General features: G+C 37.9%; 1 protein-coding gene across 2 annotated transcripts in view; it reads right to left on the bottom strand.

Annotated features, from left to right (window-relative positions):
• Positions 1-18,311, bottom strand: part of MMP16 (matrix metallopeptidase 16) — a 138,680-nt gene that overhangs the window by 60,070 nt on the left and 60,299 nt on the right. Inside the window, exons 2-3 of one of the 2 annotated variants that reach the window (XM_072410960.1) lie at positions 16,715-16,863; positions 9,323-9,445 (exon numbers count right to left, since the gene is read on the bottom strand). In XM_072410960.1, coding sequence (XP_072267061.1) covers positions 9,323-9,445; positions 16,715-16,863 — 272 coding nt within the window. Of the gene's footprint in view, positions 1-9,322; positions 9,446-11,506; positions 11,551-16,714; positions 16,864-18,311 lie in introns of those variants that run through there. The other variant, XM_072410961.1, reaches the window with a different exon arrangement.

Raw genomic sequence — 18,311 nt, 5'->3', positions numbered from 1 at the left:
TGTTCTGTAACACATTCATTTTTGGAGCAATTTACTGTTCTGCCTTATTGGTGAAATGCTTTGGATGGGCATGCACAGAAGCTATTTTCCATTTACCTAAACCAGTAGTCAGATGGTGGAAAGGCTGCCTGGAATCTGGGACAGAACAAGACGAATGATTGGAAGAGAAATGATTTGGATGTTAACACTGCAAAGGAAGCCAAGCTTTTTAGGAGAATAATTAAATCATATTATTGCATAAAAAATGACTGTAATTCTGTTCACTGAAACAATGTCCAAAGAATTAGAAACTGTAAGGAGCAAAATTTGGCAAGTAAATATTATTCACGCATATTTATTGCTACAAAAGGATGCCTCAGAAATACAAGCTACAATAAAAACAGTCAAGGCCATTCCAATCTTGAGAACTCCTGACAAGCCCCACTCTTTAGATAAGCCTGGCATCTTGTACAACCCCTTCCCTCTACCTCTACCCAGAATTAGAAATTAGAAATAGCAAAAAATGTTAACAAAATATTATTCAAGAATAAACATCACTACAAATGGATGCCTAAGCAATTCAAGCTACAATCAAACAGTCAAGGCCTTTCCTAACTTGTTTCCGACAAGCCGATTGTTCTCCCCAACCTCTTTTAACTAGGTGCACCACCTAGCACCTTTCAGTAACCTACCCGTTTGTTTTTGGGTACTTACTAAATAGTTAAATTGCAATACAGGGACTGCCACCTGCCTACAGCTTTTTCCCACCCACAAAATTATGGAGAAAATAATGAAGCCCTACCCCTTAGATCAGCCCTTGTACAACCCTTACCCTCTACCTCTATCAAGAATTACAAACTAGAAGTAGCAATAATTGGCAGCTAAATACTATTAAAGCATAAATATCCCTACACACTCTGATGTCCAATTGGTTTAAGCCAGTGTTTTCCAGGCCCCTTTTAGCTGGGTACACCACCCAGCACTTTTTGGTAACCCCCCGGCTGTTTTCGGGTGCTTACTAAAAAGTTGGGTCAGAATAAAGGGGCTGCCACCAACCTAAAATTTCTTTCCACGCGGCTTCAAAAAATCTCTGCATTGAACACTGGCTTAAGCTATGATAAAACAATCAATGTGTTTTTGAATTTGGAAAGTATAAAAATTACATTATTTACATAATTACACTGAGAATTTGCCTTGTTCATTTTGGGCTTTAATTGGGCCCTAAAGAGGCCTTTGGGATATTTCAAACAAGACACATGAGGAAAAAAATAGCCTAGTAGGGGCCTTAACGCTCCCCTCCAAAACCTAAAAGGAAAGTTTGTGTATATTTACACTTTAGAATTTTCCATTTTAGTCTTGACCGTTAACCGTTGACCGTTAAGAAAGAAATATGAGCCAACGCTTAAATCCAGTACAAAGTCCAATGGACGCCAGGGAATGGTTGCCGGAAATGATCTTTTTCCAGTGACAGATGAATGAACGAGAGCTGTACACACAGCGCCAATCTGTGCTACGAGGGGTTGGATGAGCACGCAGAAACTCGCTGCGTAGGAGTGATGTCACGGTCCCTTCCATGACAGAAGTTTGAGGATCTCTCAGACAAGCTGTATGTGAGATTATCTGACAGCCTCTTTGTTTTTACTTGTTTCTGTGTTGTTGTTTGTAATGACCACTCCCCTTGTATCAGCTGCAGCTGGTGGTCATTACTGCTCCTCCATTTAGTCTGGCCTCACACTTCATGCTGTGCGGTTGATATTCACTGTTGCGTTGTGAATAGCTGGAGTGTTGAGCCATCCTGTGTTCCTGTTGATATCTGCTATAAGATAAGTTGCTTTATATTTGGTGTTTTGGTGTATTGGTGTTTTTGTGTTATTTAGTTGTTTACTAGGCCTCAGGGAGACACTGGGTCCTTCATAGGGGAAGGAACCAGCAGTCTCAAGCCAGACACTACTGCCAAGGCTTTACAGGGCTAGTAGGGCCTGGGTTCCTGAGTATGAGCATTCCTACCATCAGGGGATGCTCATACGGTTAGGAGTTAGGGCCAGATTAGGGTGTCTGCAAGGGGTGACCATTCCCTTTTCCCTAGTCATTTGAGGCCTAGTAGTATATACACCTTTCTGTTACCCTCCCCTCCCTGTTATACGTGACAAGTGAACAGCGGAGGTTCCCAATTAGCCATTCATTAATCTGCAGTGATGGATTGATTAATGAAATTGGAGAACCGCTGTACACATGAAAGATTTCTGATTTTTAGATTTATGAACACAGCTTAACTCTTACTTCAATGGTAAAGATTGTTCTGTCTAAAATCGTGCAGTTATATTTGTAGTTTTTCCCAATGCAGCCAATTGTGTCTCTAGTCACAGTAAAATGTCCTAATAAAGATATCCTCATATGTCTGATGGAAATTCACTGTGACAACATTTACATATCAGCCAGTAACATAAAAACATAAAGCAGAAAAGAAATTAAAAGCTTCACTAGTGATATACAAAGAAGTGTTAAGGATTTTCAACACTGCCTTCCAAGCTTCAGCACTGACATGCATTCACAACTAGGCTCCAGTAAACACCAGCAATTTTAATCAGTTAATTAGGGTATACAACGTGATTTGTCAGGGTCTCGAAAAAAAAAAAAAGCTTACAATTCTCTATGATTTGTTACACCTGAATCTTTTCATTCCAGCTGGCATCAATCAAAGCTTAGCTGAAATAAAGTCTTTTTTGTTGCTATTTTTCCAGCTCGCAGTATGGCTTATTGATTCAAATGAATTGCTTCTAGTCAAATATAGATTTCATTTTCTTCTTCTTCGTGTTTTTTTTCTCCCGACATTTCCCATTGGGTTACATTAATAATCTCTTTGCAGTCTGTCTGCTCTTTAGACTAACCTTGTTCAATTCAAGGCTTAGAAAGAAACACCATCTGCATGTGTAACTGTAGTTACTGGTGCGATGACTTTGTCCAAAGTTGTATCAAAGTACTATATTTGAAGATGGATATTTTGGAGTAACTATTGAGGAACCATGTTGGAGCAGATTGAACCCGGCTTTATAAGGGATTTTTGACATCCTATGGATCCAGCTCTTTCTTATAGGGTTTTATCTGGGATATGTTTATTTTCCTAGTGGTTGAAATTGATGGACTTATGTCTTTTTTCAACCTGACCTACTATGTTACTATGTCTTATAACCATGAAGTTACTTACAAATCACGGCATGCTTCTGTTTTTTCACACACACCATGGCCAGCTCTGATGCAGTGGTAAATAGCACTGCTCTAGGCAGAAGGGTAGAAAGAATTAAAAATTTAATTAAAAAAAATTAAAAAATCATATTAAAAATGAACACAACGCACTACAAATCCATTTAGTGGGGAGAGGACTTGTGATTAGAATGCCAGATTTGAGCTGTGACCCTATCAGAGCTCCTACAACACAAATCAGCATCCAGCTGTCAAAATGACAGCCAGCCTTTCCAAAGCATTGGATACACAGGCACCATTCACTGACATTTGTAGAAGAAAATAAGTCTCAAAGTTTAGAGCAGAAGCACTGAAATTATTCGTACAATATACCCCCAGTAGACACTGCTGGGAGAGGAGACAGGAATAATTTGAGTCTTTCCAATGAAAACATAGTATGAATTGAAACTCATATACTGTTTGTTAGGAATATGCATATATTATATTATATTATATTATATTATATTACGCAGCATTTGTGTATTTGAATGTGCATATTTGCACTTTAAAGTACATCAATCAGTACTAAAGCCATTTTTTAAACTAATAAAACCTCTGTCAGGTTTGATTAATTAGTTTATTTTTTTCATTTTTTCCCACTTTGGAGACACAATCTGTCCTGTACTTACAACATATTGTCAGCAGAACTATTGGAAGATTTCCCTTTATTTTTTTTCTCATGACAGCCTAAAAGTTTGAATTTTCTATCACTTTTGCACCAGGAGAAGTAATCCCAGAGACATTGACAGAGGGTTAATCTTCCTAGCAAGGAAACAAACAGCTGAAAGACAGGGGGGATCTTTCCAATCCCTATGCTATCCAAAGCATAAAAAAAGTTTGGGGTTTAGATAGATTTCAGGAGTTAGATAAAAAATTAGGATTAGGTGAACTGTATATTTATTGGAAGTAAAAGAAGTTTAATCCCCTCACTAACAAACTTTGGGGGAATAATTCTTGTAAACTGGATGGTTCAGGATCTGCCATTTGCCATCAATGGGCAGTTTTATTAGGACTTTGTCCTGTTTCACAGGAACGGACAGCACTTTATAAATGGTTAACATTATTACATCTAGCCAGTGTATTTTTTCCTCTGTGGGATGTCTTTCCAGAGTGAAGAGTAATCCATGCATCAGCTGTAACACATGTTCATTAAATTAATAAGTGAAGAGCATTTATTAATAATCCCTTTTGAAAACATAATATACTGTGAGCAGGATGATAAGAAGGCGGAATATTTACTCTGTATTATATGGCCAAATCTTTTTGTTTTTAATTACTCAAACTCATCATCATTTCCATCACACGATCATAATGGTATAGGATTGCCCCTTTTATCCCTGATTTTAGGGGATGAAATAAAACAGAACTTAAACAGTCATAGAGGGGAATAGATATAAATCATAATGTATTTGGCATGTATTGCACGGTGCATCTACATGTCAATAGTCAATTTGCTGCTATAGCTGACTATAGATGTACAATCTACTCATCAAGGTATAGACGGTGAGGAACTGGCCCATCTTCACTGAGACAGCAGTCATATTGTTGACCCTAATTCATCTGGCTTGGTGTTGCCGTACATACACCGCTAATGTGCATTTGTTTTTCTTCTTTGGTAAGTTGGTGAGCAGTGAGATACAGAGAAACTTGGAGAGCAATAACAAGAACTTCCATTGGCCACCAGAACTTATTATCTCATGCTAGTTAATCCCTACATGACCCTAATAATGCCTACAGTGTTCGCTTTCCATTGTGTTTTGGGACAAAAAGAAAACCTTAATAATGGTTACTTGACTAAAAGAGATTTTTCTCCTTTTTCCTAAAAAAAATACTTATTTTACAGCAGTGTATTTTAGTTGCAGGCCCTGGAATGATTCACAATTTGGACTACTGTTAGGAGGTTTACAATGATTTGATGGATATCCAGGAATATGAAGCATCCCAAATCTTAGCACAGCTTGAATTCTTATAAGTGTATCAATATCATCATCTTTTAATTTGTACCTCAAACTTGTCTAAATCTACTGTAGACTAAAGTCTACAGTCTGACTTAATTTTAAATGCTTAAAAATATCCATATAGCTTTCGTATAATTTTTGATCATTTATGAAAGGCATTTTAAACCCGGATATGAGGCAGGAAATGCCTCATAACCAAGAATGCCTAAAAGACCAAAACCTCAAATACCCCAAATGCCCCATTCATTTCAGTGGGAGTGTTTATAGGCTTTTAAAGCACTTGTGAGGCATTTTTGCCATGCCTGTGTAGAGTTTCATCCCCTTGTAAAATATCATTGACATGTTCCAATACAGCTTTTTACACTGTTTAAAGGCATCATATGTTACTATTGTGGGGCCATGATTGTAAAATTAACAAACTGATGTTTTTGTTTCAAAGTAACTATGGGCCAATATTTATCCTAAATATTTTTAGCTCTTTGGTAAGCAATGTTTGGATTACTTTAGATGACTCCTTGCAAAGCTTTGTCCCCTGACAGGGTCCCCAAATCGTGTGCTGGATTTATTTACATTTGCATGATGCTCCTTATAACAAACTGCCTGTTTTGTGAGTGTGCAGAAGGAGTGGACTGCAAATTACCAAAATTGAGCAGATAATAGTGAAGGATTTGGCTCAGCCAAGTAAGGTAAGGAACATTTTTGCATCCTAAACTAAATAAATATGATAGTTGTTCTAAATTGTCAAAGAGAAGAGTTTTAGTGCTTTTTTAGTTTGCAGTACAAAGATAAATACAGATATGTACAGTGAATAATTTCATAAGCAGTAATAATAATGTGTACAAGTGAACACTAATAATACAATGACAATTAATTTCAATTTTTTTAATACTGCAGCTTGCAATACAACATTATAAGGAAGGTAATGGACTAAAAGAACGAAAAACTCAAGGTTATTTTTAATATTAACTGTTAACAACACTGGTATTCGGCCCTCCCCTCAGGCACGTTGTCTTGGTGTCACCTTTGATTCTGCCCTCTCATTTACCCCCCATATTGAGAACATTTCCAGGTCCTGTCACTTTCACCTACGCAACATCTCCAAAATCCAACCCCTACCTGTCCCCAGAGACCACCAAACTCCTTGTGCACGCTCTTATCATCTCTTGTCTGGACTACTGTAACCTCCTCCTCTCTGGTATTCCACTAACCCGACTCTCTCCTCTACAATCTATTATGAATGCTGCAGCCAGACTCATCCATCCTTCCCTTCGCTCCTCTTCTGCTGCATCTCTTTGTAGATCTTTAAACTGGCTTCCATGTCACCTTGGAATCAAATTCAAGCTCCTGAGTTTTACCTTCAAATCCCTTCACAGTTCTTGTCCCACTTACATTTCTGACTTGATCGAAAAATACTCCCCCAGCCGCTCTCTTAACCACTCCAATGACCTACTAATGACTTCCTCACTCAGACCAAATCACATGCACGGCTCCAAGACTTTTCTAGAGCTGCCCAAACTCTCCAGAATGGTCTTCCTAGTACTATTCGGCTTGCTTCTACCCTTTTTTTTTTCAAACTTGCCTACCTATCTTCTTCTGTATCTTGAAACCATCACTATTTCCCACCACCACATATCTCCCCTCCTATTGTGTGTTAATTCCCCCACCTCCTAGATTGTAAGCTCTTCTGGGTAGGGTCCTCTCCTCCTCCTGTGTCACTGTCTGTATTTGTCTGTCATTTTCAACAACTATTTATCGTACAGTGCTGCATAATATGTTGGCAGTAGATAAATTCTGCTTATTGAAAATAATAATTAATTATATTATTAGTATTATTACTAAGCAGTATTTATATAGCGCTAACATATTACGCAACACTGTACATTAAATAGGAGAGTGGTGATATGGTCTGGTATGAAATATGAAGGTCTTTATCAGCACAACTCCATGCAGAGTAGCTGATTAGGATATAATTATGTCGGCAATTATCTATATAGGTGGTTAAATCAATATCGCTCATAGGGAGCGATCAGGCGATCCTACAATGCTTTATCAGCAGACACACAGAGGAAATAGTGCAATCATTTCTAACTCAGCACATCATTTGCATCTGTGACCCTGATCTCTTACATTATAAGTGTGGCATTCATGCCACATATATTTGTATCCAACAACGATATATAATCATATAAAGCCATATTTACCAACAGAACTGTGAATTTAGCCTCGTCAGCAGATGGTTTTATCTGCTGACACCAAGTAAGTGCCAGAAAAAAGCCAGTCATTTACCTTCTTTGAAATAATGAAACTAACAAGCCCGAGTATTAGCAGCCAGTGATTGGCAGTGAACTAAAGTCCTATTATATTACAAGTTTATCATTTAAACCTTCCAACAATTGGCAGCACTGTGATAACAATTTCTTAGGAAATGTCTTACATGTGCTTTCGCTGATTCATTGTAATTATCTTGAAAGCTCCAATCAATTTTATTTTAGAGACCCTAGCTTTAACAAGTCTACACCAAAGCTATAAAAATCTTATTACGGTAATCTGTAAATGAGGGTGACAGAAGGCAGAGCAAGGGTTCTGTCTTTGCAGGTGAATACCAAATAATTCATATGCAATATGTTCTCTTAATCCTTGGACTTCTGGTCAATTATTTACACACGTAGATGAAAGAACGTAAAACTTGATTCCCAGCTGCTTTATACAATATAGAAATGGCTCTATTATTATTATTATTATAGACAGCATAAGGTTGTGGCTGTGACCTTGAGGTCCTCATTGTTAAACTCCCATTCTTTCTTTGTATGAGAGCGGACTGGAAGTTTAAACTGAACTCTAGGCGGGTAAAAAAATATCTTTAAATTTGTTGGAATTTATGCACCCAAATTTGACATTATCCTCTTGCAGTCCTTGTACAGAGCATTTACCCTGCTATGTCTCATTTAAATGGCCAGTCAAATAGTGAGTGTGGACAGAAGAACTGTAACAACTGTAACTGTAATACAAGGTAGAGCTGTGTAAATCACAAAAAGGAATATAAATACAAAACCTTTGGCAGGTATACCAGCTCTAATGTATATGCATTAATTTTTGTATGTAGCTGTTTGGCTATGTTCAGTTAAACCTATAACTGTTTATTTTGCTATGCAGGTTTAGAGGCCTATTCAATAAAGTTGTGCTAAAATGCGTCAGTGTGCATAACATTACAGAAGGCAATGCATTTGATTTCCTTTTGGTAAAGTCAAATCATTGAGAAATGGATTTAAATTCTGTGGTTACTACTCCTCATCTGTTGCCATAAATGATTCTGTTTCAAGGCAGGTATCATTTAAATACGTATCAAATAAAAAGCATAGCTCAGAGTGAACCTCTGCCCAGATCTACTACAAGTATTCAAAAAAATGTATTTGTTGTTAGCAAGCAGTAAAATAATTTTAAAACAAGCACTGAATTTAATCATCTATGTATCTGTGAGCATTGTGGAGAAATTTATTTTTAAAGTCCATATTACAGACAGTCTGGTTTTTAATGACAGCAGAACCTTGGGTGGCTTCCAGCTCAGTAATATTTAAAAAAGAACAGCAGAGGATTCTAAATTGTTAGAAACTGAACCATTACTTGTGAGTGTTTGTTGTCACCTAAATTGCCTGGATCATTTGAAATATATAATTTCACAACACAAGCAACTGAAAAGGTCATGGATGGCTTGTTTTAAAGCTTTTTAAATGCTTAAGAGTTTGTCAATAATTTAATGTCCATAGTCAGAGCAAAAGTTCATTTAACGGTTAGAACGGATCATCAATAATAGGCATTCATCCAGGGCAGCCATTCTTAACCACGGTTTCATGGAACCCTATGGTTACTTCAGAGGTTGAAAAGGGCTCTTTAAGTTGTGGCTGATTGACCTCCAGTCTGATGATATCTGCATAATTCTGAGTCCAGGGCCACATGGAAGAGCTACCTGCTAGACACCAATTATATTTTTAGCTATCTGTAATGTGCTCTAAGCACTTTTATAGAGGGAATTCAAATACATTAGTTTTAGCAGGGAGTTGCCTGAAACTTGAACATTACTTCAAAGTGTTCCCCTGGGGTAGAAAGGCTGATTTAGGGTAAAAATCTTAGTACAAGAGTTATTTTACCTATATGTGATATGCTTGTGATGCCACTTCTGCCCTGTTAAGGCATAACGCTTTCGGCGAACACTAAACCTCGAGCTAGCTCCTGCTGTGTCAGGCACACCACATCGTGGTTTCTTCATCCAGCTAAAAAAAAGAAACAAAAGACAATCAGATTATATTAAAATGTTCAAAGGGGAACTGCAACCAGAGTTGGGTTGGATAGAGTGATGAAGGGTTAGAACAACTGGCTGATTTTTACTGCTGTCAGTGTCACCACTGGGAAGATCTGTCCTCATTTTCTGTCCCATTGATCATGGTGGTTTTGCCAGCACTGCAAACCCGATAGCTGTTATAATCCTTCCCACTCAATTAAAACAAAAAGAAAAGTTTTAGCTTGAGTTCTGACCTAAAAACTAGAATTGCTAGTCAATATCATTCTGAATACTTATAGAACAATCAGTGCAACCAAAATTAAATTCCTCCATCTGCATTTCCTGTGTTTGCTTTAATGTTCAATGTTTTTGGGTGTGCTGCTGAACATATTTTAGGTAACTACAGAAATAGAATACAATTTCCCTGTGCAATATAACTGAGTCCCTTGGAAAAAGGAAGAGCTCTTCAAAAGAGAGACTCAAAATGATAAAGGGTCAGTCACTGTAAAGTGATAGTTCAATTTGTAGTAGATACAGATGAGATGAATCACACAACGACTTCTTAAATCCCTTAGAGCCTTTAGGGGTGACATTTGCCCTCTGTGCTTGCTGGATATATGCCTTGTAACCTCCCCAGTACTGTGAAGTCATTCTTTCTTCTGCATTTTCTAAAATATAAAAACTAGACTGAATTCCAACAGAGAGTAAGAGACCTGTAAGGGTCACCGCAGAATGGAGACTGAAGGACGGAGCCATCACTGCTAACCACACACAGCAGTTGTTAGTAAATTAAATCACTTTTGTAAAAAAAAAAGATGGAAAGAGAAAAAGATGGAGGGGCACAGTTATGACCATATTCATAATAATATGATACATCCATAGTACAGGTTACTTATGGTTCAGCACAGGTGAGTGAGGTACAAGTGAGGTACAGGTAGACTACAGGGTACAGAGTGAGCAGTAAAGTGCAGTATAGTATATGTACATAGGGTGCACAGGCTACTTGGGGTGCAGTACAGGAACACAGAATGCAGAAGGGGGACTTCATTACAAAATATATACAGTGCAGTGGATTCAGTATAGGTAACCTTTGGTTCACTACAAGCTACATAGGGTGCAGTAGGTGAAGTATAGTAGAGTTAGGTGCAGTCCAACATACATAGGGTGTGGTATATACCTGCACTCCATGTAACCCAAGTGTAAAACTTTGCATCTGTGCACAGCTTCCTGATCAAGATCACTCAAAGCTGCATTCTCAATTTGTGTAGGGTAACTGGTCTTGGACCAGGACACCAGAATATGATGAAGGCACCATTATTTTTAGAATTTTGCATTTGGTGCACAAATAGTCGATGAATATACTGTGTGGTTTTTGAGGAATATATTTGAATAAAAATGTTTGTAATGAAATTTAGCTTTTAAAAAAGTCACACGAAAAAGCAGCTATACTCCATTCTGGGAAAAGGTTCTTTAGTACCGCGGTCGCCTTGGTGTTCTGCGGCTCTAACCCCTCGTATGAACACAACCTGCCCGCTCTCCTATTGCTCAGACCTGCTTGTTAAACATCCTGGGGGTACAGCAGCGCAGGGCTGTGGACACAACTTTTTTGTCCCCCCCCCCCCTAACGGGAATTTAGCAAGCAGGTCTGAGCCTGCGATGGGAGGGTGAGCAGGTTCTGACATCATGATGTCACTCTGGGGGAAGTTTAATTCCTTTTGAGTGACACATGGCTCCCTGCGCATGTGTGGTCTGGATTCTGTGGATTTAGTGGTCCGTGAGGTTCAAAAGGTTGGCGAACACTGATTTAGTACCCAGTGCCCAAGGAGGCTGCCTGTGCTGACAACCCCTCAGCTTGGACCTGCCTATATTGCAGGAGAAATTACATAATATAAGGAGAGGGACTGGGGGCATTCCCAAAAACTAAAGACCTTACTTAAGGACAAACTAGAATTTAATTTACAAGTTTATGGTAACATCTGTAATATCTGCATTGATACAGTGAGCAATCCACCTACTGACAACTATAATAATGAATAATAATAATAGTGCTCACCTCATTGTGATTTCACTACGTCAAACCATGGAAGCAGGAGGAGGAAACACAAACACACACATAATACTATTATATTTCATTAGCAGTATTACCACAACAGAAAAATACAAAATGTACAAAAAACTACAAATATAATGTATATCTAAAACCACTGTTAGGGTTTTTTGGGGTGTTTTAGCATCTGAAACCTACTAGAGAGATATCATTCAGTTCCTGTCTGAAGAACACAGTAAGAAGTGAGAGGATCTTAAAAAAAAAGATTCAAGTAATATTGCCATCAAAACAAAAGGATTTTTTTTAGTCCAATTCCTATTCTGACTTACAATTGTGGGATTGTGAATCTCCCTAGAAGGGACACCAACGATAATAAAAAACCTGACAGTGGTTCAAACTCTTCACAATTCATTACCAAATACAAAGTTGTGCTTTCCTAAACACTTGTATCATATAATAAAGCAATATGGATTGCAAATTGTTTTGGGCAATGTCAGGATACAATGGAGAATAAACAAGAAACGTAAGACTTCTTTTTCTGGAGAGACAGCACTGAATTTGGTATTCCATTGGTCCAGGGTTTAGCAACTTGGGAAAATAAAATGTTGGGTAACTTTTTACCTATTCACTATGTTTTGATTTTTTTCAAGCTTTATTTCCTTTTTATATACTTTAAAAACAATGTATCCACCCAGCTATTGTTAACCATATTGTGAGCTGGTTACATCACTTAACACATATACAGCTAAATCATCACATGCCAATGTTTTTATTGTCAAATGGAAATTGTTAATAAATTCCATGAGCACAAGCAAAGACAATGAATGTAATTAACACAACATTTTTCCTACGTTGTTACAATAAAATGAGTCTGTTACATGTGGTTCTGGAACATAGTGGTGTTCAGAACACATATACTGCACAAACTGATTTTACCTTGTAATTCTTGTTGCCATTGGCAGGCAATCAGCAGTGGAATATTAATGGGTTGGGAGACTTTTTATTCAGTCACTTACTCAGAAAGCTGTTAGAAGCTGAGAGCCAGAGCTCTTGACTCCGCAGTGAATAAAGAATTTTGCCAAACACGATCTGCTATGGCATCTTTTATTCCACTAGGTCCCTAAACATGAATGTGTGCATAATGAAATACAGAGAGGAGATAGGGGAACAAGAGAAATCAGACAAAGTGTTGCAACATGTCAGATCACTTATGTTCTGACAAGTCTCAGTTGGTTGTGTACCATAGGAATTAAATAGTCACTGCAAACTTGTGGGCACATTGTTTTTTTAAATATTATTGTTACACTTTACCACTAAAGGGCAAAAATTCATAGATGATATTATTAACACATATAAATTGTGTTCTTGCTCATAGGGTGGCTTCAATGTCTGGCTGGGTCTCCCTGTAGCCCCAACATAGTCACCCCAACATGTTTACTTATAATATCAAAGATCAAAATTGATAGATGGATACTGGCAACAAATTTACTTACTCTCATGCTAATGGGGTGACTACACTGCCTAAATGGGTCTCCCTGTAGCGCCAGCACAGCCCCCCTGATGTGCATGCCCCGGACTTGCACTACAGCTTTAGGGTAATAAACTTACACACAAGCACCACAGACCACACTAAGATTATTCTGTTCAGTCCAATGAAAAGTTTGGGAAAGCAGTACTGAGAGTGGCACAACAGCAGAATTTTTACCAATGGGTACAAATTAATTCATGGATTACATTAGCATTCCTGTTAGGTATAATCATTAGGATAGATGGCTTAAACCAGGGGTTGGAAAACTTTTTGGACTACTAGGCCATTTCAGGAGGTCAAGAAGGCCAGAAGAAACAAGGTGTCCAAGGAAAGGTTTTTTCCAACTATGACTGCAAGCGAGCAGCCTCAGTCTTCCGCTCATCTGCGATGTATTCCCTGTACATGTGCTTGGCATCCAAAAGCCCCTTAAGATTCGACTGCTTGAAAGTGCTGTTGGTGTTGTTGCACACTAAACACAGGGCTTTGTTGCCACGTTAGACAAAGAATAATTCTTCAGTCCATTTGGGGTTGAAGACATGACATTCGAGGTCAACCTTCCAGAGACTGGTAGCTCGGCGTTACTTCTGCTCTTTAGGCATAGTAATTGGGGTTACTGTGCGGGAACTCAATGATATCGATAGAATTCCGGGAACTCACGATAACACAACAATTCAATTAGGCCGGATAAAACAATAAATAACTAGGGGGGCGTTAGGCCGGACTGGAATACTGGCTAGGCTGTATCACACCTATAGGCCGGAGTGCCTCTGGCTTACACACTACATACAGTCACAGGACTTTTAGGGGAAACAATAGCACTTCTTCATGGTTTTCAAATCTGTTCAATTTCTTTCATCCCCAAAGATTTGTTGTTCTGGCTAAATTGCTGATATCATGCCCATGCATCCAAAACACAGTCAAGAGATCCAAAGCAAAGCTAAAATAATATAGCTTTGTATATTTTAAATGATGTATAAATCACCATCACCACTTTTTGCACTAAAATATTTTCAATCCAAATCACACAAAGCTTTAGAGAAAAACAAAGCCAAAGCTGACCTTGGTCAAATGTCCCTTTTACCATTTATTAAAAGGGCCCTGGTTCTTAGCGTGAAGGTCTAGGGAGGGTGAAGTCACTAACATTTAAAAATATTATATAATGGACATAAGTCAATATGGTTTATTCAGCCTGTGACAGATTAATCTCTATGGGAGCATTGGAGCTCTTAGCGCATGAGTGCAGAACCACACCTTGAAGCCCTGCAGGACAGAATACAAAGCAACCTTCTACATTATATAATGTAGCTGATTGCTGGTTTCTGAAGCCATAAAGAAAAAAACATTTATAGACAATTTGCATGATAAAATAAACATCGAGAATATTAATAACAGCCTTTTATCAGGAAAAAAGACAATTAACATTCAGCAATTTACTAGTGAAATAAACTAAGCTGCATTTGTGAACATTACTCATATGTAGAATAACCTTACCTAAACCTGACTTTACACACTAGTCCCCTATGCTGATCTATATTGGCTTCATTTTATTTTAGTTTTTTTTATAATATATTTTTATATATACTCTATATACTCTATACCAGTAAGTGGTTGGAGGGTGGCATAGCTATCTTTGGTTAAAAAACAAGATTTGCAGTGTACTACAGGTGGTAACCAGGCGGAAAGGCATTAATCTGTCCTTGTTGAATTAAGGGCAGGTAAACGCCTAGGTAAAATAATTGCAGTAACCAGATGACAAACACTCGGAAATTTCCATATGACCACTATAGGTTTCCAGGCGTTTTCAAACACCGCAAGTGTGAACCAAGCCTTAAGATGTCTCTTAATGATTTATTCCAGTCATTGTTGCGAATAATTAAAAAAGTTAAGCTACTTAATTGGTGATTTAAATTCCTTGTGGATTTTCTTTGCTTTACTGAAGAAGTGAAAGACAATTATCTGCTATCGCCCAATGACGCAGTTTCACATAGAAAATCTTTCTGATTTTTTAGCACGTCTTGGTACTTTTCACTGAACAGATTTTTTGACTTACTCCTCTCTGGCTTCCTGACAGACTGTGAAACCATTCCGAAGCATCTGTTTATTTAGAGCAAAAATGCTTTTTAAAAAAATTTACAGGTTTTTGAAATGAATATTTCTATTATAGAGCTTCTTTGCATGAGAAGATGGGCATCTTAAGCATTTCATATTCCAAGGACATTGGTAGAGGCACAAAACACAATCAGCACTATCAGTAAGTTGATTCAGTTGTCATTAGTATTTTTTTATCTTAAAACTGTTCTTTCCCTAACATAGCTAACAAAAATGCCCATATGTACTGTGCTATTACTGTGCTCTTTCACAAAGTATATTTGTAAGCTTGTAGTCTATTCACCTATTTATTATGTTATGGCTAGGTTGGGAGGGAATCTATAATACCTACAACACCCTACAAGTGTAATTTAGCCAATCGGAAAATACCTCTTACCTCCAGGTAAACATGTGATCACCACATGTGCAAGCTGGGGCTTAGTGATTGGCCCAGCACTGTCACATAGATGAAGGAGGAATGTCAGCTCTGTGTAAGCTCCAACTAGAGTGGCAGGGGAGTGAAAGGCAGGTAAATATATGATGCTTGGAATGAGAGCAATAATGGTAACCTAATGCTTTGACCTGCATGGATTAGGCAAAGGTTCACATTTACATTAATAAGTTGATACTTACCTTTCTATTTCTTTCTAGATTCCCAGTGGAAATCTGAAACCTGGTTAAAGCCGTATATAGGTCAATTATAATAGTCATTAGGGATTACCTTAGATTACATTTTAGGAATATTTGCTGTACAGAGGATCTGTTTGGTTATTGCCAAGAAGATGCGGGAAGAAGAGCGGGAGGTCAATAGTCCCTGTTCTCAGATGGTTGTTAAGTGATCTAGAACAACAGATTGCTAATCAATGCCAGAGAACACTTGAAGTGTTACTAGATTTTTATCTAAAATCCAGATCTTGGATTAGGATCATAAAAAAGATCATGGACAATTGACTATAGTACAGACCCAAAAACATTCCATGATTACCAGTGCAGTTTTTGTACTGATAAGGAAGTAGCCAACCAATCCAGTCTGATCCTTCCCAAGGACTGCACGATGCATGAAGGAGTGCTGTACATACAACACCCTCTCCCCTTCACTTTCATTGGGATTGTTCGTCCTTCGCTCGGACAATGGGCGGGGAGCTCTGTACACATGCAAGATTCTAGTCTGATATCGGCCCTGAGCCGATATCAGAACCATTGCACATGTGTACGTAGCCTTCAGATGACTGTCGCCCAAGACAAATGGTCTTGCAATGAAAATGTGGTATGTGAACAATTGTCTCTCACCTTGTCAGACCAACAACCAATCAGAAATGACTAGTGTGCTTTCTAATGGAGGAAAGCACAGAGGGATGGCATTCACTTATCCTCCCCCTTCCGCTTTTCATACAACAGAATGGAGTTGTGCATATAATGTTCATTCCTTCTTCTGTAGATGGAAACTACTGTGAAAGATTGTTTCCAGTGGCAGTAGTCTGACGTCCAACGGACATCTGTATTGGGCTTTACAATGGATGTCTGGGTAAACAGCCAGTTAAAGAATAAAGCACCGTTAAAATGTCTAGCATGAATAATAAAGAACAGAGAGTACTTACTCAATTGTATGTTTGTCTATCTTTCTAGTGATGTTAATGCCATAGAATTGCTGCATAGCAGCTATAGCTGATTGCATGGTTTCTGCAGATCGCAATACCGACATTCGGGGGTCTGTTGGTGGAAGGTAGCCGTATTTTTGCAGCCACGCCTGTAAAAATACAAACACCAATACCAAATTAGTGGTCAGATACAAAGCAAAACATAAACCTAGATAAATAAAAATATTTAAAATTTAATATAAACTGTATGCATAATATTATGTCTGCAGCTTTTGCCAAGGAACACATTTTGTACAACGCACTCTGCTCCTTCACATCATTCCAGCTTTCTGATTACAATCTCCTGAGCTTAGTAAATGATCTCTTGTGAAAGGTTTGCCTAAATCCCAGGCTGGTGTAATCAAAAAGCGGAGAAGTCATCAAGAGCCTTCCCTGCCTATTGGAGTGGGTCTTGTTCATAATGCTTCCAATATGCAAGTCAATAGGTACAGATTACAATGGTAAAACATATAACAAATGCAATAAAAACAGATATGAAAGGTCATTGTTACCACATCTAATAAAATGCCATGTTTCCCTTCAGGTTCCACCATGGTTGATGCATTTCCTTCTAAATGTGCCCATTTAAACTAGTTTTAGAAATCATAAAGTAAATGCAGACATAAGGTGGTTCCTGCTTTGTCATCTGGCTTAAAGTACAACTAAAATCTATTATATCACAGTTACAACAAGAACCAAATCTGATTACTATGTGGTGAACAACAGAAATTAAGTGAACCAAAAACTGCTTTTACTTTCCCTTGCTTAGCCAAATGCTCCTTTCTTTGAGTTTCACATGCACCCTTTTCTTGACACTGCAGTTCATGGCATTAGTTGGTCTTCACCAGTAAACTTAAAAGGTATTTGTAGGACTTTTCAGAGGAACAAAGAAAACTGTATATATAAATGCACTGTTCTCCCCTGATCTTTTTAACGTGGCACATCTCCTGGCACTTTACCTGGAACATACTGAAATGCACTTATAAGTAGGTGCTATAGTACATATTATGAGAGGCCATAGTCCTTCTCTAAAGGACAACTTTGATTTTACTATGAAACTGAAATAATAATTATTACTGTAATGTAGGTAGAAGCTTCTACCAGACAGCAGAGTCTGAAATGGAAACTGCCACCATCATTACAGTGTATACTTATGTGGAAATAAATTTGTATAAAAACCTGAAATAATCAATAACATACAAAACTGTGAAAGAAAACTAAATGTACATATTGACTAAAATATAGAATAACTGATCCATCCATCACAGCAAATGTTTATTGATTTTACAATGATATCTGTAAAAAAAAATGATATAATTGTCAAAAGATGCATTACTGCGTGGTAACAGGAGAGCTTCAAATAATGTTAACCATGACTAAATGTATGAAATCAGACCAGCATGTTGAAGCAGCGTGAAAACACACTTCCCCACACACTTATTATCATTAATACCAATAAATACCCAGACCTCTTTCTTTCAATGTAAAGAGTGCACATAGAAAAATATGCCCATGAAACATAGAAACAATGGACAATGTGCAATATGAAAAGATTCCA

The sequence above is a fragment of the Pyxicephalus adspersus genome, chromosome 5 (assembly GCF_032062135.1).
Source record: "Pyxicephalus adspersus chromosome 5, UCB_Pads_2.0, whole genome shotgun sequence".
Classification (NCBI taxonomy): Eukaryota; Metazoa; Chordata; class Amphibia; order Anura; family Pyxicephalidae; genus Pyxicephalus; species Pyxicephalus adspersus.
This window is presented reverse-complemented; position numbering and strand designations above follow the sequence as displayed.